The 25,526-nt window shown below is 35.3% G+C and overlaps 4 protein-coding genes, 1 long non-coding RNA gene and 1 other non-coding gene across 8 annotated transcripts; 3 read left to right on the forward strand and 3 right to left on the reverse strand.

Moving 5' to 3' along the window:
• The first annotated feature begins 213 nt into the window (after window positions 1-213).
• Window positions 214-2,309, forward strand: LOC118027686 (zinc finger protein WIP2). The gene is made up of 2 exons (XM_035031114.2): window positions 214-773; window positions 1,694-2,309. The coding sequence occupies exons 1-2, from the start codon at window positions 240-242 to the stop codon at window positions 2,129-2,131; spliced, it is 972 nt and encodes a 323-aa protein (XP_034887005.1). The 5' UTR covers window positions 214-239; the 3' UTR covers window positions 2,132-2,309.
• A 4,380-nt stretch (window positions 2,310-6,689) lies between these two features.
• LOC118027685 (uncharacterized) lies at window positions 6,690-8,174 on the forward strand. The gene is made up of 2 exons (XR_012170691.1): window positions 6,690-7,020; window positions 7,121-8,174. It is a non-coding gene; the product is annotated as an uncharacterized lncRNA (long non-coding RNA).
• Window positions 8,175-8,418: 244 nt separating this feature from the next.
• On the reverse strand, window positions 8,419-9,306 carry LOC118027684 (thylakoid lumenal 19 kDa protein, chloroplastic). Its single transcript, XM_035031112.2, has one exon. The coding sequence runs from the start codon at window positions 9,265-9,267 to the stop codon at window positions 8,551-8,553; it is 717 nt and encodes a 238-aa protein (XP_034887003.1). The 5' UTR covers window positions 9,268-9,306; the 3' UTR covers window positions 8,419-8,550.
• Window positions 9,307-9,481: 175 nt separating this feature from the next.
• On the reverse strand, window positions 9,482-9,554 carry TRNAA-UGC (transfer RNA alanine (anticodon UGC)). The gene has a single exon. It is a non-coding gene; the product is annotated as a tRNA-Ala (tRNA).
• A 1,117-nt stretch (window positions 9,555-10,671) lies between these two features.
• Window positions 10,672-15,824, forward strand: LOC118027683 (E3 ubiquitin-protein ligase makorin). Of its 2 annotated transcripts, XR_004683863.2 has the most exons (8): window positions 10,673-10,994; window positions 11,325-11,412; window positions 11,526-12,313; window positions 12,652-12,721; window positions 14,164-14,252; window positions 14,362-14,423; window positions 14,592-14,674; window positions 15,393-15,824. XR_004683863.2 is itself a non-coding variant. In XM_035031111.2 (7 exons), exons 1-6 carry the CDS (start codon window positions 10,984-10,986, stop codon window positions 14,396-14,398), a joined length of 1,083 nt encoding a protein of 360 aa, XP_034887002.1. In that variant the 5' UTR covers window positions 10,672-10,983; the 3' UTR covers window positions 14,399-14,423; window positions 15,393-15,824. The 2 variants fall into 2 exon arrangements, 1 of the variants encoding a protein (XP_034887002.1); XM_035031111.2 differs by lacking the exon at window positions 14,592-14,674 and having other exon boundaries at window positions 10,672-10,994.
• Window positions 15,825-22,756: 6,932 nt separating this feature from the next.
• LOC118027679 (probable mannitol dehydrogenase) lies at window positions 22,757-25,074 on the reverse strand. Of its 2 annotated transcripts, none has more exons than XM_035031105.2 (5): window positions 24,916-25,061; window positions 24,467-24,580; window positions 23,577-24,090; window positions 23,320-23,473; window positions 22,757-23,174 (listed from the first exon to the last, which is right to left on the reverse strand). In XM_035031105.2, the coding sequence occupies exons 1-5, from the start codon at window positions 25,014-25,016 to the stop codon at window positions 22,963-22,965; spliced, it is 1,095 nt and encodes a 364-aa protein (XP_034886996.2). In that variant the 5' UTR covers window positions 25,017-25,061; the 3' UTR covers window positions 22,757-22,962. The 2 variants fall into 2 exon arrangements, with proteins under 2 accessions (XP_034886996.2, XP_073267402.1); XM_073411301.1 differs by having other exon boundaries at window positions 22,975-23,174; window positions 23,259-23,473; window positions 24,916-25,074.
• Between the last annotated feature and the right edge of the window lie 452 nt (window positions 25,075-25,526).

The following is a 25,526-nucleotide window of genomic DNA, read 5'->3' on the forward strand; positions in this document are numbered from 1 at the left end:
TTTCATGCATGCCCGTAAGTTTCTTCAGTTAATGCAGAGGGTAATTTCTTGACTTTTGTACACCCTTAGTTTCTTTTTACTACTGGCCTCGTGCTCTTCATGTTCAAAGGTATTCAAGCCCTCGACCCCCCCCCCCCATCTCTCCTGCCCCTACTTGGTGCTATATATAGTAGCACAGTCTATTCTGCTAGCCAAAGTGTCAAATCACACTCTCCTTCCTCTTGCTTCTTAGTTTCACCATGGCAGACCCTTGCTTCAATCTCATCACTGGATCTTTCAACTTCATGCCTCTTAATCCTCATTACACGGCTTTCACTTCTTTCCCAAACCACCACTTGTTCAACACCAAATCATCCATTCCTTTTGCCCCGCCTCAAAAAGAAGCACCTCCCCTTGTAGAATATTTAGGCCCTGTAGGACAACAAGAAGACCATCTCGAGTCCTCGAGTAGTTCCATGGAAGAGGACAAGAACGTGAAAAAGGATGTTGAGAACCTCTTTTTTAGTACTGCAGATGGTAATGATAAGCCAGTGTCTGTATTTCTGCATATAGGCCTCCCTAACCCTAGTTCTGATCTGCAGAGAGTACTTAGGGTTTCCCCATCTGCAAATGGACCACATAAGGAAGAGATTAGTGCAGTTTCAGGGTACCCCTCGGAGAAACTAAACAAGGATCAGTATTGGATTCCTACACCTTCCCAGATTCTCATTGGTCCAAGTCAATTTTCATGTCCTCTTTGCTTCAAGACCTTTAACAGATACAACAACTTGCAGGCATGCCACATTTTCTCGAAACATGTCTCATTAAGCTCTTCTTGTTTCTCTTTTGCTTTTATCTACTTTTTTCTTGCTTCATTATCAGCTCGATCTTGGTATTTTGTTTCTCATGATTAATCAACAGTAATTATTTAACTTCTTGCAGCAGTAGCATAGTACGTTAGCCTAGTACAGAAGGTCTCTGTCTACCTTAATTTGTTTGTTTGACTTCCATTTTGCATAAACTTCATATATCTTAACTATGTTGAGATCTGTCTTGAGTAATTGATTTTTCTTTCAAGTTCCAACTGAGATTTTTTGCGTGATTTGACCTTTCATGAGACGTCCTTGTGCTTCTGTTACTTTGAAGATTAGGCTAAGGTCAGCTACTGCGGTGGCTTAAAGAAAACAAATGCAGTGCTTCAGAGTTCTGAAAAATCTGCAGATAAGGCTTTGCTGAACAGTGAAATTCAGAGTGCTCCGATCCCTTGCATGTCTGTAAGAGTTCACCGAAGATTCAGGTTGTTTTTACTGAAAACCTGATCAGCTCCCAACCCGAACACTGTGTGTACCTTTAAAGGCACATGCTAATGTCTGTTACAACTAATTCTAGTATTTGTGGAACCCTAAGTTAAGCTTAAAGCCTGGCATGCACAATCTCTCAAGGTTATCTAAATCTTACCAGTCCCTTTGAATATTATAAGGAGGCTGCTAGAGTTTGTTCTCCCAACCTTTCATTTTCTTGTAGTGAATCTTGCCTAATTTCTTATATACATTGTATAACCCAGGACCCAGTACGCATCTCAGATGGATCAAATGTCATGCCCCTCTACCCAGGGCAATATTCCTTTCGTAGCCATTGATCACAACGCTTGTTTGTTTGTTTGTTTTTCTCTCTCTTTATATCTAGCTCAGCTGGGTTTTGGTTAATATTGCAGATGCACATGTGGGGACATGGATCTCAGTACAGAAAAGGACCCGACTCTTTAAGAGGAACCCAGCCAACAGGAATGCTAAGACTTCGATGTTATTGTTATGCACAAGGTTGCAAACACAATATTGATCATCCAAGAGCAAGACCACTCAAAGATTTTAGGACTCTCCAAACACACTACAAAAGAAAGCATGGAATCAAACCCTTCATGTGTAGAAAATGTGGCAAGTCGTTTGCAGTGAAAGGTGATTGGAGAACACATGAAAAGAACTGTGGGAAAATATGGTATTGCATTTGCGGGTCTGATTTTAAGCACAAGAGGTCTCTGAAAGACCACATTAAGGCCTTCGGCCATGGCCATGCAGCTTTTGGCATTGATTGCTTTGAAGAAGAGGATGAACTGGCATCTGAAAGTGAACATGATTGTGAATCCTCTATGTAATCAATAGGATTTTAGGTGAATCCTCCCACCTTTATGACTATATCCTTAGCTCAAACTTTATATTTCTCATGATGGGTGCATTAACTTGTCTGGTTGCCCGATTTTTCTGGCTTGCGTATTTCTAGGCATAATGTTAATTAGTTTCCATAACCATGTTAGACCAAGTTGTCAAACTCCACCCACTCGCAAGGAAGAAACTAATGAAACCAGTGCAACAAGTCTTATTAAATATATATAAGCTATCCTCATTGCTCTATGGTGCGTGGAGATCTTTCTCTAGTCAAATGGAATTAAGCGCATAGTTTTGATACTTGTTAATTATAAACTAGTTTCGTTTCTAGTGTATTGTGTGTAGATTCTTCTTCTTTCGCCCTCAATGGATGTGCTGTAAAGCTTTGATGATAAGTGCATGCTACAGTATTATTACTGGGATGTTATGATTGCTTATTTTGTCTGGGAACAAGCATATTTACGTAATTATTAAACTGTTGTAAGTCTTTAATTAGGATAGATACTGACAGACAGTTTTATTAAAAATAAACAGTAAGACTAGGATTCCTTGAGCTGTTTTCGTGATTTTCGTCTTCTTGATTTTCTTTTATTCCTAGCTTGTCTAGACATTTCAGGTTGCACAAGTTCTTTTATTTAGAGGTATCTCTTGACGTGTCCATTTTTTTTTTAATTAATTTAAATCATGAAAATCTTAAATTTATTAAACAATTGATAGTACTAGCTATGTTTTACATGTATAAAAAAAATGCAGGATCACAAAGAAAACTAGCCTTTAGCCATCTAAATAGCATGCTAATGATTGAAATCAATGGAAAACCTAGGGACTTTTCTAGCTGAAGCTCCTTAAATTTCTAGTCAGGCTCTTGAGATTTCCTTATTATAATTGGTAGGTTGGATAATAGCTAGATACGCGTTGTTTCGAGCTGGATAATTTTTTTATATAAAAAATAATAGTTTTAAAAAAATTTAAATCTCAAGTTATTGGTTAAAGTATTAATTTAAATAATACAAAAAAAAAACAACAATAAATAAGTTATCCATAAAAAACCAATATTTAAACTCATTCGAATTATCAAACAACTCAATGATAATCTAATTAAATGAAAATAAATAAATAAAAAGTCAAACTTAAAAAAAACAAAAAAAAATATAAGCTTAAACATGCGAACCTTCTAAACTTAGTCTAATCTAAGAAAATTACAAGTTATTAATAGGACTAGGTTCAATTAAAAAGTTTAAATATCATCTAACTTAATTTTGAAGAGCAAAGTAGTTGAAAAAACTATTAATAAAAAAACTTATAAGAGAAAAAAAGAAAAGAAAAAAGAATAGAGCTGAAATTTGATGGTAAAAAAATCTCAAACAAAAAAAATTATAATCAAGAGAATTAGGACTAAACTTAAAAGATTAAAAAAATCACTAGGGTGAGATTGAAAATCATTTGTACTGTAATTAACTATTTATAAATTAAAAAATGATTAGGGGTGATCAAAAAGAAAAAAATATATATATATATTAAAGGCTAATGCAATAGAATCAAACTGGAAAAAAAAAAGAGTTAAAAAAAGAGAATTAAACCAAAAAAATAACAAAATAAAAGTTAAAAAATGATAAAAGAAGAAGGAAGAAAACATCAATTTATGAAAAAAGAAAAACACAGGGCAGACTTGAAAAACCTTTTAAACCTGATCTAATACCTAAAAGTCGCATTCTATTATTTTTTTTATTCATTTTCAATCAAAAAAACATAATTTTAAACCAATTTAATTTTAAAAGAAGAGATTGGTAAAAGAATAATAATAAAAAAATCTACAAAAAAAAGGATATAAATTGATAGAAAACATTTAAGGATGATGCAATTTAACAAAAACAATAAAAAAATAATCCAGATAAAATAAAGATTACTTTAAAAAAATAAAGATTAAATTTTAAAAATCATAAGAGTAAAATTAAAAATATCTAAAAAAATATTAACTAATAATTTAGAGATTTAACACAAATACCCCTCCTAATATTTGAAATGAGTGATGAAATTACTATAAAAATACTCTAGGAAAGAGAGGAGCAAGAGCCCATTTTGGTTGTTTAAGTGACTCGATCCATTAAATAGCCATGGACATGGCCCTTTATCTTTTTAAATTCGAAGTGATGTATTTTTCTTTATTTATTCCGAACAGTATGATACATTAACTTAATACCATATTAATCTTTATTTTTATCATATAGAGTTTAGTTATTACGTATAAATTCATGACCAAGCACGTTACGAAGAACTTGGAAAGTATTTTATGGACAGCTAGACAAATGATGGATATGCCGCATTTCTTTTGGGCTCCTCTCTTCGTTCTCGCTGTTCGCGTTTTGAAGACTTATTATTGTGTTGCAAATTATTATGGAATATCTAAATATGGGATGAGCTGATTGTAATATTATCCTATTATGGAATGTGAATATTCTTAGGCATGTATTTAGGCATTAATTGTGGACATTTAGGGATTATAAAACCCTAATACAATACACGCAGACTTTAAGCTTTTGGCTGCAACATACATTCTCTATTGTTGCATTGTTCCATTGTTTTATCATGATATCAGAGTAATAAAACAATCGAAACACAATCAAACAGAATACATGGCAGAATCCATGTCCGGCAACAGGAGTGTATCTGGTGAGAATCGAAAAACGATTTCGCCATACGATATTACATCTCTTGATAATCCTGGGTTTACGATTACTCAGGTCCAACTGAAGGGGAACAACTATGAAGAGTGGGCACGTTCGTTCCGAACGGCCCTGAGAGCCCGAAAAAAATTCGGGTTCATCGACGGATCTATTGAACGACCCAGTGAAGAATCAGAAGATTTGGAAGACTGGTGGACCATCAACTCATTGTTGGTGTCCTGGATTCGAAACACTATCGAATCCACACTCCGATCAACCATATCTCATGTAGAGATTGCACGGGATTTGTGGTTGGACATCAAAGACCGATTCAGCATCACCAATGGACCTCGGATTCAACAATTAAGGTCCCAATTGGCCGATTGCAAACAGAAAGGAATGACTATCATGGATTACTATGGGAAATTGAAACAATTATGGGATGAGCTGGGCAATTTTGAGCAATTGCCGGCGTGCAAGTGTGGAAAGTGCACATGCAATCTGGGTTCAGAATTGGAAAAGAGACGAGAGGAAGAGAAGGTGCACCTGTTTCTTATGGGTCTCGATGAGCAGCGGTTCCTTTAGAACAAAATCATCGACTTGCTTTGTCCACTAGTACAACATTAGTCGATCCGGAAAAATATCGTTGCTTGGTAGGACGATTGATTTATCTTTGCTTCACTCGACCCGAACTCTCTTATAGTGTGCATATTCTATCCCAATTCATGCAATGCCCACGGGAGGAACACTGGGAAGCTGCTTTGCGGGTGGTCCGGTATCTTAAGGGTAATCCGGGTCAAGGTGTATTTCTTTGTAGTGACAGTGATCTGCGGCTACACGGGTGGTGTGATGCCGATTGGGCCGGTTGCCCCCTTACTCGACGATCACTTACTGGCTGGATAGTTTTTCTTGGTAATTCACCGGTATCTTGGAAAACCAAGAAACAACACATTGTCTCCCGCTCCTCCGCCGAAGCAGAATACCGATCTATGGCTATGACGACATGTGAGTTGACTTGGCTTAAAGCTTTACTGGAAAGTCTTGGCGTGTCTCATCTGACTCCTATGTCCCTTCATTGTGATAGTCAATCGGCCCTTCATATGTCGCAGAATCCTGTGTTTCACGAACGCACTAAGCATATTGAGGTTGACTGTCACTTTATACGTGATGCCATTGTGGCTGGGAGTATTACGACTAAATTCGTTACGTCTTCATTACAACTTGCCGACATATTCACAAAAGCCTTGGAAAAGCAACAATATGAATTTTTATTGCGCAAGATGGGCATCCGAGACCTTCATGCTCCAACTTGAGAGGGGGTATTATGGAATATTTAAATATGGGATGAGCTGATTGTAATATTATCCTATTATGGAATGTGAATATTCTTAGGCATGTATTTAGGCATTAATTGTGGACATTTAGGGATTATAAAACCCTAATACAATACACGCAGACCTTAAGCTTTTGGCTGCAACATACATTCTCTACTGTTGCATTGTTCCATTGTTTTATCACAAATAACTCAATATGGATTTATCTCATCTTTCTCTATCTGTTTAAAACTCTAAACTACAGCATTTCTGTTTATAGAGAGCACAGGGATCAATTGTCAAGAGTTTTTAAAAAACTACATACAATGTTGAGTGTCCACCAACAGTCTCTAGCTACTTGAGCTAATATTTAGACCGATCGTACAAGTCCTCTGAGATAAGAAACTAGTTTGTAGAACCAATCATACAATGGAAGTACTTTTCCTGTAATTTTGATTGGCAAAATGGTTCACTTATCGCTGTTACTCGACAACCTTGAAACAGGGACTTGATGATGGAAAGAACTAAGAAGAGGAAGGAGAAAAGATGACATAGGCCCATGTTTCCAGATCAAAATTCATGGGCTACTATTATATTCTGGACAATTATCTAAGCTATAGGTATAATTGGGCTTTATTATAGAGTCTCTAGCTACGAGCCTCATCAATGACCACTATCTCTGTGGTGAATTCACCTGCAACATGGCTATGACATGCTCTCTCTCCCAAACCCTTCACTACAAGCCATCAAATGCGTTAAAAATCAGTTCATCTTCACAAATTGATGAAACAAAACTAAATATCACTCGAATCCAAGCCATGAAACGTTGCTTGAGATGCAATACTCTTTATCTTGACAAAGATAACTCCCCAACTGCCTGCTCTTTCCATGGCCACACCACGGGTATGTGCCCCACCTCACCCAAATGAATTCCCTGTCTCTCACTCTCTCTCTCTCTCTCTCTCTTTTAATGGAAGTTTTATGTTTACAATGTTTTGTGTAGGGGAGAAGGGGTTGTACGCTTTGGCTCCACCACACCAGGGTATTGACGGAGAGTGGAGCGACCGCTCTGGAGTGATAGTGTATAAATGGAATGACAAGAATAATAGACCAGATACTGGAAGTGTCAATTGGAAGAAAAGATGGAGCTGCTGTGCCCAGTATGATGAAAATGCTCCACCTTGTAGACGGGGGTGGCATGTTTCATATGACGATGGTTTCACTCTGTATTAACCCAAAAATTGTTTTGTTAGCTAAATTCAGAAGCATAATTAACAGTTAAGGATACAATTTAGGATGAGGTGGAAATCCAAGCATCGATAAAGTTTGCTCGGGTAATGTCTGATGTTTAGACAAATTAGGCTTGGACATTAAAGTATATCCTGTGTTTTTCTATTTATCTACATTTTGATTAACAAATATCATTTTCTTGGATATCAAGTTCCCTGTCTTGTTTTTTCACTCAAGAGGTATGTGGCTGAACATTTTCATTTTCTTGAGGACAAGTAGAGCAATTTGATTTATTTTTCCTTTTTGATGTGTTCAGCAGCAACGATTGCTTGCAAGGTGTATATGGAATTGATATAATATTATCTGAGGGTGAACATGCTTTACTTTTAAGCTGGAATTCAAAGTCTTCTATTCCAGGATATCTACAATTTAAGCTTTCAGACTACCCGGTGATCAAAGAAACACAAAATCCACTGCCAATCCGTAAATATGTATCCTGCTACCTGAGTTAATGATGCTGTTACCATTGTCGGAGTGCTTTTTGATAGAGAATTGCAGCAGAAGCCAGAGATCATGCAAAGGCCTGTAGAGAACGGAGAATTCATACAATTATGCATGCCTGTCCAGCACAAAAGTTCATGTTGCAGAGTAATGTGTCTCTATCCTTCCTTCACATGGCTTAATCTGAACACTAGAAGCAATTGATGAAGAGCTATATATCCATGGTGAATTCCTAAACTAGGTATTGTTAGGGCCAACACTTTGAAACAGAACATCATGCAAATGAACCTTTTAATGATCACTTGAGATCGGCCAGGTTTATCTTTCATGTTTTCAATCCAACAGCTAATTCTCTCTCTGATTACCAAAACGTTCACTTGTCATGATCTCAATGAGCAGCTGTTGATATAAAATTCCCTGCTGTATATATATTGCAAATAACATATATCATTACATTGCCACAAGTCAGAATATTTTTCACAAACTTGATTTCCATTTCTTGTTGGTGCTGAGTTCCAAAGGGCACGATTCCAGACATAAATTTATAATCCACTAATAAAGATACATGAATAAGATACAGCAAAAGGTTTTATTAAAACAAGAAGTCTTTACTTTACATGAAATTCTAAGATCAAACATGCTCAAAACAAGCAATTAAGCTTCAGCTCGTACAAAACCAAACCTCTCAACCCCCCTCTAATATTAGACATTAACAGTCTTAAATGACTGGTGAAGATGCCTCAAAGTCTCTTGATCCTTATTCCATTCAGGTGTTGGTGCATTGACAAAATGAGCATATAGCTTATTGTTAGCACAGGTAACCTTGATCAAGCTATGTTTCCCAACCCCATCAATCTCATAAACATAATACAGCTGTCCATTCCCATCCTTCTCCTCTTCACTCACCACACTGTCGGCACCTGATATCAAGTCTTGCAAGTCCACATCAGACAAGGCCAAGTTGTTTAGCACGGAATCTTTTGGAGCTAGCTGCCGGAAACCAGCAAGATATGTCAAGTACTCCTTTTCAGTTCTCTTCTTTGGATTGTAGAACTCGCTATCAGTTCCATTAGTACCCTTTTCAACTTTGGAGACTAAACGTTCTTTCCATCCATCAGGGACATCATAGACGTACTCAGCGGAAGCTTTCTTGTCCGAGTTACCACCATATCCTCCGTAATTGGCGGCACTGGCTGCGGTGCCGTAGTAGATGTGGAATGGTTGTGAAGGGTCTGCCAGGGAAGGAGTGGTAGCAGTTAATATGGTGGTGGCTGCAATGGTGGCAGCTAGTGTTGTAAGGGGTGGCTTGTTGGGCGGGGAAATGGGCAGGTGGGTTTTGGACAGCGATGGGGTTTGTGGTGGTTTTTGGGCGGTGGATGTGGAGGAGAGGCGGGCTGATGAAGAGAGAATGGTAGCCATGGGATTGGCTGATAGTGGGTAAGGTGCTTGTGTTTTATCTTGAATTCGGCATTTTTCTTATCCAATCAAGGAGTGAGGAGAGAGAAGGTTCATAAGGTGTTGGGCCAATGGACATCTGCCAGGTCATGTTAGTTTTGCTTGGATTTTTCTGGATGGAACCCATTTAAGTTAATCCATTTTCTTAGCAACAAAAAATAAACAAAATGGACGCAAGTGGAGATGCAGGGGATCGAACCCTGTACCTCTCGCATGCAAAGCGAGCGCTCTACCATTTGAGCTACATCCCCTACGACGTCAATGATCTTTAACAAATTTATATAATTAAAGTAACATGCCTTTTGTTCTTTTTAGTTCAATTTAGCTATTTCCACGGATACTGAGTCGGGTGTGTTTATTTCACAAAAAAGGTTGACTGAATTGAGCAACTGTGTTTCTCGTTTCGTGATTTAAGTTATATATACTTCAATTATAGTTCATGCTCTGTTATGTCTCGAACGTAATTCGATTCGATGCATGGTAATGGAACCTCAATCCTGCCTTCAGTCCCTACATGACAAGTTGTTATGTTTATGTTTCTCGTAGATAGATTCTTCTTACAATAATCAGGATTGGTCTTAATTAAAGAATCCATAACTTTTTTTTTCCTAAATTGAATGTGAACATCCCTCGAGGAAAAAATAGATCGTATCCTTGTGAATTTCTCTCAATCATTACAATGAAACAAGATCCGTAAAATTAAAGATAAGCTCAGAAATATAAGAAAAGTTTAAAGTGATTGATAATTAAAGCCGCCGCACTCAAGTTTATGACACTATAAATTTTACGTTATAATCCTAAGTTAAAGTTATTGAATCGAAGACAGTTGCAATTTATTTATTCTATTTGTTTTTTATATTTTAAAAAATATTTTGAAAAAATAAAAAAAAATTATTTTTTTATTTTAAATTAATATTTTAATATGTTAATATCAAAAATATTTTTTAAAAAATAAATAAATAATATTATCTTAATATATTTTTAAATAAAAAATACTTAAAAAAACAATTCATAACCACAGGCAAAATTTGTAACCAAAACAATTATCAAACTCCAAATCATCTTTTGATAATAGAGGCATATTATAAATTAAATTATTGCAAAAAAAATAAAATAAAAAAGGAAATAAATTCTAAACATACCCTAAATCACAGTCTTCGTACTCAAGTTTATTTTAAAATGATATTATTTAAAAAAAAAAAAAAAAAACATATAAAGGCTATCTCTATAATCATGTCATAAACTTGCCTAAAGAGCTAAGAAAATCACACAAACACCCCTCTACTTGTTAAAATTTAATTTCTGCCCCTCAGAACTGGCCAATTATCAATTTTGTTTTAAAGCATATTTGGTCCTCTACCTAACAAGTAGTAGGCGACAGAGCGGAAGATAGGTAGAGTGAATGGAAGGGAGACAGACACCTTTCCTCTTAAAATTTGGCTAACTCGCTCACGTGATTGACACCCTTCTATTTCGCTTCCTTTCCTTTCCTCTCCTCTTATTTTCCTTTTCTTCTCAATTTCCAGTGTATTCATAATATTATAATAACAATAATCATTGTGGTTAATACAAGCTCCAGATTAGGGTTTCAGTTATTCATCCACCTTCCTCTCCTAAAAAATAAAATAATCAAACTAAACCCGCTTTCGTTTTCTTTCGAATTAATTAACACCATTCTTTATGTCTAAAAGGTAATTAATCTTCTAAACTTTTTGATAGTTTCTTTTATTCTGCTCATGGTCGTATATGTTTGATTGCTGATTATTAATTCATGATTAACGCATTTTTTTCCCAACTATGATGTGCTAATTTTGATTGAATTGTAGGGAAATGATTAAACTAGTTGTTAATTTATTATTGAATTAATGAATAGGTTCTGCTTTTCAAGTTTGAATTTTTGTGTTGATATGTTGATGTTCATGCACCTAGTCAGTTGAATGATGATATGGGCATGTAATAAGGTGGAGGATGGAACTTTTATTTATCATGATTTTGTGTTTTTTTTGTTTTTGTTTTTTCAGGTTACTATGCAAGTTCTTTGCTCATGGGGCGTGTTTGAAAGGGGAACATTGTGAATTTTCACATGACTGGAAAGATCCTCCAAATAATGTAAATACTATGTTTTAGCTATGGTTTAAATTTTTGCTTTTTTTTTTTTTGCCTGTTTGGTTGTTTATACGTGGTTATTTTAATTATTGCCTTTTAATTGTTTGTTAATGCAGATTTGTACATTTTATCAAAAAGGTATCTGTGTGTATGGCAGTCGATGCCGATATGATCATGTTAAACCTTCTAGGCCTGAATCTACTGCGTCATCTTCTTTGACAGTTCTGGCCTCAACTTCTGTTTCCTTGGCCCTTCCTGCAAGAACTGTATCAAGTGGGGTGAGGACAGTACTGACGGTTCCTCCAGAGCTTTCAGCTTCAAGTAGACCCTTTATTGCTCCCACTACGCCAGCATGGGATTTGGAGTCTGTGCAACATGACTTCTTAGAAGATGGTGATGGTGAGGTTATACAGCCTAGGAATGTTAAACCAGCTGATCGATCTCTCTGTTCATTTGCTGCTGCTGGTAGCTGTCCTCGTGGAGATAAATGTCCTCATATTCATGGTGACCTATGTGCCTATTGTGGAAAGCATTGTTTGCATCCTTTCAGACCTGATGAAAGAAATGAGCATTTGAAAGCATGTGAGAAGAAGCAAAAGAACCTTGACTTATTAAAATATAGTCAGGAAATAGAGTGCAGTGTATGCTTGGATCGTGTACTTTCAAAGCCCACAGCAGCTGAGCGGAAGTTTGGGCTGCTATCAGAATGCAATCATCCATTCTGCATATCGTGTATCAGGAATTGGCGTGGCAGTTCCCCAACCTCTGGAATGGATGTTAATTCTTCATTGAGGGCTTGCCCAATATGTCGCAAGCTTTCATACTTTGTTATCCCAAGTGTCATTTGGTATTCCACTAAAGAGGAAAAACAGGAAATAGTGGATACCTACAAGGAAAAACTCAGGTAATTGTTTGTCAAATGTATTTTGCTTCCATATCTGCTACCCAATTACTGGATCATCAATATATTCTTGATCAGTTTTGAAGAATTTGCAAAGTTTGTGTACAAAATGTTTGAAATCTTGCAACATATAACTGTCATTTTTCTTCATATGGTGAAAAAGGGAAAAAAGAATCATCTTGCATATTCTCCTAGGAGATTGGTATGTTATTTTGTGATAATGTAGGCTGTAAAATTTCATCTTGTAAATTTTACTTGTGATTAAAAACCAGGTAGATAACCAATGAACTCAAGATTTTTGAAGTTGTCAAATAATCATATATTTACTTTGACTTTTGTAGGTCGATAGATTGCAAGCACTTTGACTTCGGGAATGGGAACTGCCCATTTGGAACCAGCTGCTTTTACAAGGTAAAGTGCCTTCTTGGTCTGTTCATTGGAATGTTATGCGGGGATTCTCGCTGTAGTTTGGACAATTTTGTTTTATCAACTCTATTTTTGCTCATTAAATGCTAGCCAACCAAAAACAATCTATCATCTGTAGCTGTGTTTGCCCCCATTTTTTTTTCTCCTTTTCCCTACTTATACTGACTTTTGACATGTGCTGTTAGACAGTAACGTCAGATCTGCTCAACAGTCCTTTGCTTTCCCTTTTTTTTGTGTATGTGTCTTGAATGTTGCTTTTCATGTATTTATAGTGGGAGCCATATATTTACCTCTGTGGCAGCCTTGCCAATTCAGCAGGAAAGTGTGAAATTGGGTGTCTATAGAAATTAGAATTAGATTTCAAGCCCTAAAGTTCTCTTTTCTCTCGCTTTTGCATGTATAAAGGGGTGTCATTGGTATTGTTAGCTTTTTAACTCTTAATGGATATGATGATGTATTGTGTTAACATGCACCGTAAAGGCCTCATGCACGTGTATATATTGCAGACCCTCTTGTTGGAGACCATGCTGATGCGCATCCTATGTTTTGGATATGGATGCATTATCTTATGTGTTTTGAGGACTTAAATGATTATGATTAATTACACATTTCTTATCCTGAGGATTTTAAGTGATGAAGATTAAATGCCTAGGGAAATGGCTTTTTTAGCTCTGCATCTAGATTTTAGATCAGGCTACTCTTTCAGTGATCAGGACAATTATCTATTTTGACTCTATATTTCGATTTAGCATACTGGAAGCACTTACTTTCTGCCAGACTGTTTGAGTTACCATCCTATTGTAACTGAAATGTAGTTTTTTCTGCACATATTTTGTTTCTCTCTCTGTATGTTTGCAATTCTACTTGGAAGTTAACCAGCTCAGAAATGTCTCTATATATGGTTAATGTGCTATTGTAAATAGACAAGGTTTCAAGCACTCGCTATTGTTATGTATTAGTAATAAGAAAGCAAAGACTCTGTTGTTAATGCATGTGAATTTCATAAAGATTGTGTTTTCAGAAAGTACTTTTGTTTCTCTTAAAGTTTTGCTGACTAGTTATTCTCAAATACTTTGGAAAACAATTTAAGTTTTGTTTATAGTTTCTTTTGTTGTAGAAAACTGGACTTGATAGGATGTAATTAGCAAACTGGTGAAAAGGTTCTTTGGACTTGATAGGATGTAATTAGCCAAACTAGAAAAAACAAAGAAAGGTAGGAACATGAATTCGTGTTGTTGCATGGATGGGCCATAGAAGATGGCACAGTATGTGACCATAAGAAGCAACATGTGATGAGATATCATGAATGCATTTTGCTAATAGGGATAATTTCTCAATCTCTCGTGGTACTTTTTTTCTGCATGCCATTCTATTGACTTCTCAACCTTGTCTCATAAGTTTTGATCGTTGCAATTCTCAATTTGCAGCATGCATATCGAGATGGCCGCTTGGAGGAAGTGGTTTTACGTCATCTTGGAGCTGAAGATGGACAGGGTGTGATAGCTAAAAATATCAGGTTTGCTTTGTTCCTGCTAATGTTTCACATAACTAGCTGACAAAACTTGTCTTTTGTCTATTATTAACGTGTTTATTCTTTTCTGTTAATTAATTTATTGTTGCCTCAGGCTGTCTGATTTCCTTGGTAGCTTGCAAATAAGGTGAACTGGTGGTGTTCAAATATTTAAATGTAAGTTTCAAGTTGTTAGTATTTCTGCTTTTTCAGGTATCACTGATTTCTGAACTGTACATGCCCAAGCACTCTGTCACGTGCACGTACGTGTACAGACATGCATGCTTGTGTTGGTCTCTTAATAGCCAAAGTAACCGTGCACTTTAACTTTCCCGAAATATTCAGGATATCTATCAATGTCAAGAAATTTATTCAACTTTATTGTGGAAGGTCTTCAATCTTCGGTGCCAAACCCGGTTGTTTGCAAGGTAAATTGCCTTGCAAATATTATACCCATCAGTTTATCCTATATGATGAACTTGTTGTTCTTTGGTTTTTGAAAATGCAATTCTGTGTTTTTTAAGTTAACTTTGACTTAATTTATAAATTTCTGGTGAAATTGCTTGGAATCTTATGCTCTCCAAATCTTTCCTGTTCTAACAACTCAACATGTTCTGTGATATATTCTCGTTACTAACCATCAGTTTCTATCTATTCATCATTTCTTCCTTTGGATTTCCTTGTGAAGACCCGATGGGATTTTATGAAGATTCATGGCATAGTTATACTTTATGTCAATCAATCAAGGGTTCATACTGCATAATTGTCATATGTTCATAGGGTTTCATTAACCTTGTGAAGTTTCCTTTAATACTTTTCAGTACTTGCATCCACATTTTGGTTTCTGTTCTGGTCTTTTCTCTTCTATGTACTTAAATGATCCTGTGGGGCGTGCATAAAATTCAGTCCGGAGAAAAAATTATTTACCATCTTAATATAAGCTTAAAGTTCACAGAATTACTTAGATTTTCCATGTGGTTGAATAATAAGTAGGTGCTTTGAGTTACTCTTTAAGCTAAACTTTTATTAGATGGTATTGTTTTAGGCCATCTTTCTATATACCCCTTTTATCTAGTTTCTCACTACCAGGCCATATTGTTTTATGTTTCTGAAAATCCTCAATATAAAATTTACTGCCAAATGTAGGATGGCTTTCTGGACGAGACTCGATTTCGGGAAGCTGAAAGGTGTGCCGGTGTGTTATAATAAACTGCCTCTTGAGTTATTTTGAAATAATATCATGAAGAACATGCCAAGGCGTGAAAAACTATACCAAGAGGTGATAAATTGTGTGCTTGTCAAAGAAAAGGATTTGAGTAATGGATGTTTGCGATTAGAATTTGCTTCCCTCACACCGCAAAGGACAGTGAAAACTACAGGGTTTTGCCCTAATGGTTTGTAATAATTTGAAGTTTTGATGGCAATGTCATGATGTGGTGTTGCATTATGCTGGAGTGGCTCCTGTATAAAAGTTTTGAACTTTTGAGGTATACATGAGATTTAATACAATGTAGCTCATTTGTATCAACTAACTGAACTGTCATCTTGTGGTGACGATTACAACTTCGTTTGGTTCTCTCCCCCCCTCCATCTCGTATGCAATTTCTTGTTCAAGGCCCTACTCTTTGTTGGGTTATTTGCTGCAGAGAGCGCGATTTGTTTGCACGAATTGCTGAAATTTATGCGTGGAATCTAATGCAAAAGTAGGTTGCAGACTCTTAGTTTCTAGCGTGAGAATGGGAGTATTCTTTTCTTATAGGAAAAGGAATAGTTGTTGATGCTAGATTTCCTTGGAAGCCGGATATCTTCTTTTCTTTTCTTTTCCTTTCTTTCTATTTTTCTGGGTGCTCTCACTCTCACCAGCCTTGAACCGTTGGCTATGGATTGAATTAAGCACAAACCATCACGGCCGGTTGTAAGCCAGATTATCCTATCTCTGTTATTGTAAATGCTCGTGATATTGCTCACATGCACGAGTCATCTGCACTGGTAAAAACAAAAACAAAGAAAAGGTCATCTGCACTGGTTAGCATTTCCCCTCAGTTTCATGTATATTTTTGTTTGTTGGGCTTGTTTCATCGGAAGACACGGTTGGCTTCGGCTATACAACAAAGTGGTCCCTGACCATCCCGGAATACCACTCCATTATTTTTTCAGGTCTTGAACATTTCCTAATGGAGAAATCCCATGACGAAATCGATGGCTGGCTCCCATGGAAATGTGCAGCTTTTGTTGCCAATCATAGTTTCTTTCCTTTTATTTTCCAGCATTTTGTGGGGTGCTGTACTGTTGTTGCTTTCCTTTCTTTTTTTCTTAAAAAAATTAAATAAATCTTTTCCTTACTAAAATAAATAGATGATTGCCACTAAAATCCTCCAAAGCAGGCATACAATAAATTAATTATCGTGTGTATAGTGTGACTCTGGTTCATAAATATTAATCTTGATCCATAGATGAGAACTTCCGCAATTTATAACACCATTGTTAAAAATGAACTTCAGCTTCTATCATCATACATCATAGCAATTGATCGTGTATACATTCTATTTTCCTAGCTAACAATTTGTCATAATTTACAAATTTCTTCGGCCTGACAAAATTGAAAACAAAATCAACATTGTGCCAAATAAAACTGAGCATTACAGGAAACTCAAACTCAAAATTATCATTTCTCTAGAGTAAAAAATGTGGATTGGCCATGCTTTTAAACCATTTCCAACTTTAGTCATGAGCAAGTTTTGTTTCGAGATATTTCGTAGGGCATAAACTTAGACAGCGACTGTGTTCATGAACATTTGTGCCCTGTCCTAGTTCATATGAATTATGATGGATGTACACAGTATCACACAGATGGTTAAAGCTACTGCATTATGCATTCATAAAAAGAGATGCAAGTATGCCTGGTAGCCAGATCAGGTGAGCGCAAGAAAATAATGGCAAAAAATAAACCAATTCACCAAAAACAATATTATATGAACCGCATTTTATTTATTCTCTTTATGGATCAACAAATAATAAAATCTTGATTCTTAAAACAATAAATAAAATCATGAACAGCAAACCATTTTCTCTTTCTGCATCAACAAATAATAAAATCAAGAACAACAGGCAAAGTAATTATACAAAGTCCCTCAAAAAGAAAGTCAAGCGAGCAGAGACAACAACAGGGATGAGCAGAACACAGCCGCGGACATCCCCAGAGAATAGGCTGCTCCCTTGTCCATTGTCGGTGCAGGTGCTGGCTCCATCTCAAGATCTTGAGCAGTAACAGTTGCTAAATACATGGCCACAACAAAGAAGATGGCCATAGCCTTGAATGTACACACTAACTGTGCCATGGAGACAGAGAAAAATAAAAGGTGCAAGAAAACTCTGGTGTTTGCTGAGTATGTTAAACTGCTTACTGTGTGCTGATTAGTACTGTCTGTGCGCTCTTAGAGAGATTAGAACCGATGGCTATTTATAAGGTTTTGTGGAGGCTTGCGGGACCCCAGGACAGAACCTGGAACACCTGCGCCATGTTCACACTTCACAGGTGAGAACGTTCCGAGTCCAGCAAGTAAAATCAACTTTCGTGGTTGGTAGCCACATGGTTTGGGTTGGTTAAGCTTGCTTCCATCCCAATTCCCTAGGACCTTAGCTCGTAAGGAAATTTCTAGTGTGGGACTTTGAAGACGACGCCCTTTCTTTGTTTTTTTTTGCCGTCCAGAAGTTTCTGTCTCGTGACATGATCAAATTAAAATCAAACACCAATTACAACTTACAAGGTGATTTTGGGTTCAGCTGAAATTCTAGTGTGGGACTTTGGGGCAGTTTGTAAATCCGTTCTTTTCTAAATTTTGAAAAATTTTATTTATTTAAATTATTTTTTTATCATTTTAATATGTTAATATTAAAAATAATTTTTTTTAAAATAAAATAATTATTACCAGAATCACAAACATCCCTTTTCAATACACTCTATTTGGTCCCAGATTGAGACAACGACGTTAGCCAGTGCAATTTCTGACATGTCACGATTATTAGCCCCTCTTAAGGTTTCGTGAGCCGCGTCTAAAATACAATGCTAAAATTTTTAACCACATTTTACACCTTAAATTTCAATATTTCTTTGAGCTGGCCCATATTAAAACACGTTGAGGGATAACAAAAACTTCCTTATTAATATCCTGTTTATTTTTATATTTTAAAAATATTTTTTAAAAAAATATTTTTTTAAATTAATATTTATTTTAATTTTTTTTTTAATATGCTAATATCAAAAATAATTTTTAAAAAATAATAAAAAAATTATTTTAATGATTTTCCAAATAAAAAATGCTTTGAAAAATAACAACAGTTACACTTCCAAATATAATTTTATTCGCTATAATATTGTTTTAAGTTTTTTTATATTTAAGTTTTTTAATTTCATCACGATTCAATCATTGTTTTTTAGTTTGCTTTTAATTTTAAAAATTTAATATTAAAATGTTTTGGAAATTATATTTTGTATTTTTTTTTATATTAGGTTATATACTAGTCTTATGAAATTAGATTTTTTTTCCTCTTTATTTTCATCTTTAATATTAGATTTATTGGAAGTGAGGTTTTATAATTATTTCAACTTGTTTTCTATAAATGTATTCAAGTCGCGGGTTTAATAAGTTAACTGAAGTTGACTTGGTTTTTTTTAGCTGTTTTTTTCAATTTAATTTTTTTATTTTATTTTTTAATATTAAATTAATTAAAATATAAAAAACAATTTATCTGTTTTCTATTATGTTATTTCCATATTATTTCATGCCCTCCTTTCGTATCTGTCTTTATTTGTTCATAAAAAAGGAAGGAAAAAAAATCTCCATCGAGAGAGCGACATTAGACCACGAACTTATCTCAAGATATCAAAACTCAAAAAGAAAAATTGAACGCTAATCAATTAAGACAGAGAAGAATAATTCTGACTTTTAGCTGTCGAATTTGCTTCCTTCAAGTTTTCAGAGATGCAAAATAAGAACGTAGTCTCATATTCTCATGCAAGGCAAGAGAAATTAAGGACTAGATTGAGAATACCTAATTTGATAGGACCCGCAACCTATTTTTAATTAGGAATATAGTTTTTAAGGACAAGCCTTGAGCTTGAATCAATAAATCCCCTCTCTCCTTGCAGAAAGAATATACGACAGATCACATTAATGCGGATGAGTCCATCCTGTTTTTTTTTTTTTTGTTAAAAATATGGATATTTAATAGTTTTATTATACATCCAACAAGAATTATTGTATTTTTCTCATAAGTTATTATATTTATGTCAAGATTTAAATTTATTAGGAAACCGAAGTGAATAAGATTATTAGATATTGATATATGTGTTAACTCGGCAACGAAAAAGAAACAAAATCAAAGCCCATATAATTTGCTAAAATGAATATTATAAAAAGAGTTGCTAAAACGAAATAATAATTTATTAATATCGAAGAAAATACACAAGTTCTTCTAATAAATCGATATATACATACCCCTCATTCAACAAAAATACAACCCATGTATAAGAATAAATAAACATTTATTTCACCGTATAAACAAACAAATAAATAATAGTACTAAAAAAATCCCTAAAAAACAGACTCTCAAAAGAGTACATGTAAAAATCCCATCCATCCAAGAGAATCTCAGATCACAAAACCCAGCTAGTGCCTCAAAAGAGCGAGCACAGACAAGAAGAGAGAAGAGCAGACAAGAGGCCCAGACATGCCATGAGAAAAGGAAGCAGCTCCCTCGTCCATTCCAGGAGCCGGCGCTGGCGCTAACTCTCCAAGATCTTGCCCGGAAACAGCAACAGTACTGGCAAGCATTGCCATTACAGCAGCAGCAGCAAGCAACTTCATTGCAGCAAATGCCATTGTACAAGATCGGGTGTCCGGACACGAAAACAAACCCTTTCAAGAGATATACTGAGAGCGTAACCAAATCTTGAATATTGTTCAGTGTTCTTGATCCAGGGTGGTGATGAGAAGCACGAAGTGGCAAGGGGTGTTTATATAGTGAGGGCTCGGGTAGGTTTTCACAGAAAACGCGTGGGGTCATAAAACGTGGACGGCTGGAACACAGAGGCCAGCAAGAAAACGGATGGTGCTAAGAAATAATTTGATTTTTAATAACTTTAGCGGACACTTGGAATCCTGATTTTATTTCCCTATCTTGGTAACCGTTACCTAACACTAGTCTCCATGTCAAACACTCAACGTAGTTAAAACGGCATGTCGGTGTGGGATTGGGTTGCGGGCCTTCGATTTGGTAAGCTGGGCCTGCATACTTGGATCTCATCTCACTGCATTATTATTATTATTATTATTATGAGTGCTATATATGACATGCTAAACTAATGGAAAATTACATACGTTTAAACGAGTAAAATCTTCCAAGCTTTAAACTTGAGGGGGGGAACCTGTTATGCTTAACATGGAAAGTTAACAAAAAAAATTGATTTCAAATGGGATTCATTTAAGGAGATTCATTACCACAATCTTTAGATTTACCATCAGAATTTTCTGTCGGTATTTGCACTACCATGTTATTAGCAAAAAAATTACCGATAAAATCACTGATGGAAAATTTATGTCGGTGAATCTTTCATCGATACTTTTTTTTTTCCGTATGTTGATAATAAACAAATATCATTACCGATGGATTTATTGACGGAAAAGGTGAGCAAAAAAAAAAAAATTATTCCATCGGTAATTCCCACATAAACAAACCGTATATAATTTCATCAATAATTATTTTAAAAATATTTTTAAAAAATATATTTTACAAAACTATAAAATAATTAAATTAATATTAATTAACATTCTATAATACTCAAAATGCTTGAAAAGAAGAAGAAGAAAATCAACTCAAAAAAATTTGCAACAGATAAATAACACAAAAAAATAAATTCAACTAAAAAGATTCATATGAAAAAAAATTAAAAATCCTATAAATAAATCAACTAAAAATTGATCTCACATGAAAAAAAAAAATCCTACAACAACATTCATACAATTATTAAGAACAAAAACAATTAAAAATAAAATAAAAACATGTAAAGTGAAAAAAACATGAAAAAAGAAGAATTTCTTTTTTACCTTAATGTAGTTCCAAGTGAAGTTAAGAAGAGAAAAAAAAAACAAATTCATAAAATGACTAATTAAAAAAAACTGAGAAGAAGAAATAAGAAGGGAGAAGAAGACAACTTTGAGCATAAAGGAGATGAGAAGGGGTTGCGGAGAGAAGAGAAGAAGAAGAAAGGAGACGGCTCTGTTGTGAAATTATGGATTCTAGACTTTTTATTTGGTGTTTTACAAATGATTTTATTGACGGATAATTAAATATTAATATTTTTAATCATTCTGTTGATGATTCCGTATGTAATATTTAATTTAAGCTAAATTTTTCATAAAACCGCCCAATAACATTGATGAATTTTCAATCCATCGATGATTTTGTCTATAAAAAACAATAATTAACAGTGCAATTTGGAAGTGAATAGTTCCAGAGCTCTATGTAAAATACTGATGAAAGTTTTCATCGGTGATTCCCTTTATAATTGATATGATGAATAATATTCACAGTTTACCAATTATTTTACCAATAAAATAAATTCTATTGGTAATTCCGTTGGAAAAAAGGTAAGTTATCATTTTTTTTGCTTTGTTTTAATATATTTTTTTAATGTAGTTTTCTTGGTAAATACTGAGGGAATATTTTTATTAGTAAAATTATAGGTAATTTATCAACACAAATATTCTATTAATATTTTTATTTGTATTTATTAATTTTCTAGTAATGATGATAGTTGAAAAACTAATTTTTTAACAATAATCTATCTGTTTTTTTCGAAGACTACGTACTCTATCTTGGGAGCGCACTATTGTCAACCCGGCAATGAAAGGCAACATGGTAATTAAAAACTCCAAAGTAGTGTTTTTGTTCAGCATTCAATACATAAAAAATAGTGAGAAAGAAAGCAGTCGTTTTCCATGTCCCACTTCCACCCAAATGATCTGTTAATTTAATCAATTTTGAATTATGGGATAGTAACCTAATTAATTTAACAATTCAACATCTTAATATTCTTAATTATAAGAGTACTTTGTCCATGTTGGACGTCCTTTATTCTTATAAGAGAAGAGATGGAAATAAATTAATTTTATTCAATGTGTGGGCCTGAAAAGATCATGATTAAATTGACGCCAAGGGTTCAAGTAATTATTATGATAAAGGGAAAAATAAATTAATGTGTGGGATTGAAAAGATCAAGATTAATATGACCAATATTTGTTAAAACAGGACTTACTGATAATTTGTCCAAAGAACAAGGCCATGTCTGCAAATAGCAGGGCTGCTCTCTGTGTTGAAATCTAATAGTTTTCCACTGTACTGAGTAAAGGCTTGTGAGTATAAAAAGAAAAACATGTGCCAAAATGTACTCCATTGATCGATTCATATAAAGCGATGCTCTTCTGATAAATAATAAAAAAGTGAGGGGCTTAAACAAAATAAATCAAAGCAGAAATACTTGGAACATAAAATTTACACAGAAATAGAGGTACTAAATAACGACACATCATTGCTTCAATTTCCAAACAATGATTACATTGTGCTTACAGAGGCACCGAAAGCTCCAGATTTTTCAAACTCACGAATCTCACATTACAGGCGTTTTATTTCGTACAGTGTTTAAGAGGTGGAGAATTCAAATCTTCATGGTGTTGCCGATGGTGTTGCCGATGTCAATAACAAATCGGTATCTGACATCTGTTCTCGAAAGCCGCTCCATGGCAGTGCTCACGTAATCCATCGAGATAACCTCAATGTCTGCCGTGATGTTGTTTTTGCTAGCAAAATCAATCATCTCCTGTGTTTCCTTCATTCCTCCGATGCCACTCCCACCCACTATTTTTCTTCCTGCCAAGCCAATAACATGGAATTCGTCGCTGTCAGCTCTCAATATATGTTTATTTATTTGATAGCCCATTGGAAGATCAATACCAAAATAAATTCAGAACACACACGGAGATGCATGCATATATATATATATATATAGACATACCCATGATCAGAGGAAACACTGGTAGCTCAAGTGGCTTTTCAGGCGCACCAACCAAGACCAGCTTTCCTTGAGTCTTCAGTAGACTAATCAAAGGCAAGATAGGATGCACGGCCGACACCGTGTCAATCACACCATCCATTGTGCCCATTGCAGCCTGAATAAACAAACAATATTATATTATGTTTGATGTTTAATTAATTAGTTTTGCAGATAAATACAAGGAAGGTTCTCTGAACCATGTATATATATATATATACCTGCATCTCATCCTGGTCACGACTAACCAGAAACGAGTCAGCGCCAAGATGCTCGAGGGCTTCTTGTTTCTTCTTGGGAGAGGTGCTAATAACTGTAACCTTGACCCCCATGGCCTTTGCAAACTTTACAGCTACATGACCTAGCCCGCCGAGCCCAACCACGCCCACATGCATTCCCGGTTTGTCGAGACCGTAAAATCTCAAGGGGCTATACACTGTAATTCCAGCGCATAGGAGAGGTGCAGCGGCATCTAGAGGTAGGTTGTCTGGAATATGAACAAGGAAGTGCTCATCTACGACCATAATGTCCGAGTAGCCCCCGTATGTGGTGGTTCCGTCGTGGTATTTGCTAGCATAGGAGAGTATCATTTTTGGGCAATAATTCTCGAGATGGTTGTTGCAACTATCGCAAGAGCGGCAGGATCCAACCATGCACCCCACCCCCACTTTGTCTCCAACTTTGATCTTCTCGACTTTGCTTCCTACCTCTGTCACTTCCCCGACAATCTCATGCCTGCATTGCCAATTTAATTTAATTAACCTCCAGCGGCGGAGCTGGTAATAATTGGTAGCGAAGGTCAACATTAATATAAAAAAGATATATATTATTAAAAAGTTTATTTATTTAAAATAAAAAATATTTTATATTTTATATTTAAATACTAAATAATAAAAAGTTTAAAATGTTCTGTGGAGCCAGCCCCTGCTTGCCTCCCCTAGTTCCGCGCGCCCTGCCTCATATGCAAGGCATGGATGAATTGATTCCAGTCAAAGCAGTTCCTCTAAACATTTTCGTTGGACTGCCAATTGCCATCCATCATGTTTATGTACAAAAAATCAAGAGAAATAACTATACGGTCATATATTTTTTTATTGCTGTGTGTAAATACCCGGGAACTAGAGGGTACGTGGACATTCCCCAATCATTCTTGGCCATATGAAGGTCTGAGTGACATATTCCACAAAACAGCACCTTGAATCGCACATCCTTCTCTCCTGTAGACCTGTTGAAAGAGGTGTTTCTTGCTTAGCATAAACCGCAAGTGAAAATGAGTGATATTAAGAGGTAGAAAATCTATCAGATCGCCATTCACCAACCATAATATTACTAAACATACATATAAAGCTAAAAAAATGTGATTCGATAAACTTATTTCACACATTAAAAATAAAAGGCTGCCATATCTGATGTAGCCCATCTTGCAGCTGTGCTGCATGCTTGTTGGTGTTTAGAAAAACAAGGAGAAAACGGGTCTAAGGTAAAACAGAGCTAGACAGAGAGAGAGAAGAAGTCCCATAATTAAATAAAGCAGCGACAAGATGGAGGAGAGGGAATAACCTCCTGGAGAATTTGAAAGGAGAGAGGACCCCGGATTGGTCTCTGGCTGCCCATCCAAAAGCCTTGGTAGGGTGTTCTTCCTCGTAAGATTTTTCTGCCATTTTCCCCTCCTTTTGCTCTATTTGGTATACTGCCGAGAGAGTGTGCATGGTGCACTAATTTATAATGGGCAGGGATGACATACTGGGTGAGCTAAGCACCTTTGGTCGCTCATCCGTGAGCTAATCAATTACCTCGACAGAAAAGCCATCTGTCCATTAGCTAGTTATAAAATTGGAAACAATCAGGTAGGTCTGCTTCTTTGTTTTAAAAATGATTTAAAAAATTTTAATTTTTTTTTTATTTTTAATATTTTAAAATTATTTTAATACACTAATATCAAAATTAATTTTTAAAACATATAAAAAATATATTATATTAATACATTTTTAAATAAAAAATATTTTAAAAAATAATCATAACCTCAATCATCAATTGAAGAGTTTCGAATCTCAAGTACAGGCTGTCGTTTACTCTCAACTCTATTTCCTTGCGTTGAATTAACAAGTGAAAAGTGAATTTCCGGCCTCCAAACCAATGGTTGTGTGCCTCCTAATAAATTAATATGTTGG

The sequence above is a fragment of the Populus alba genome, chromosome 9, assembly GCF_005239225.2.
Source record: "Populus alba chromosome 9, ASM523922v2, whole genome shotgun sequence".
NCBI lineage: Eukaryota > Viridiplantae > Streptophyta > Magnoliopsida > Malpighiales > Salicaceae > Populus > Populus alba.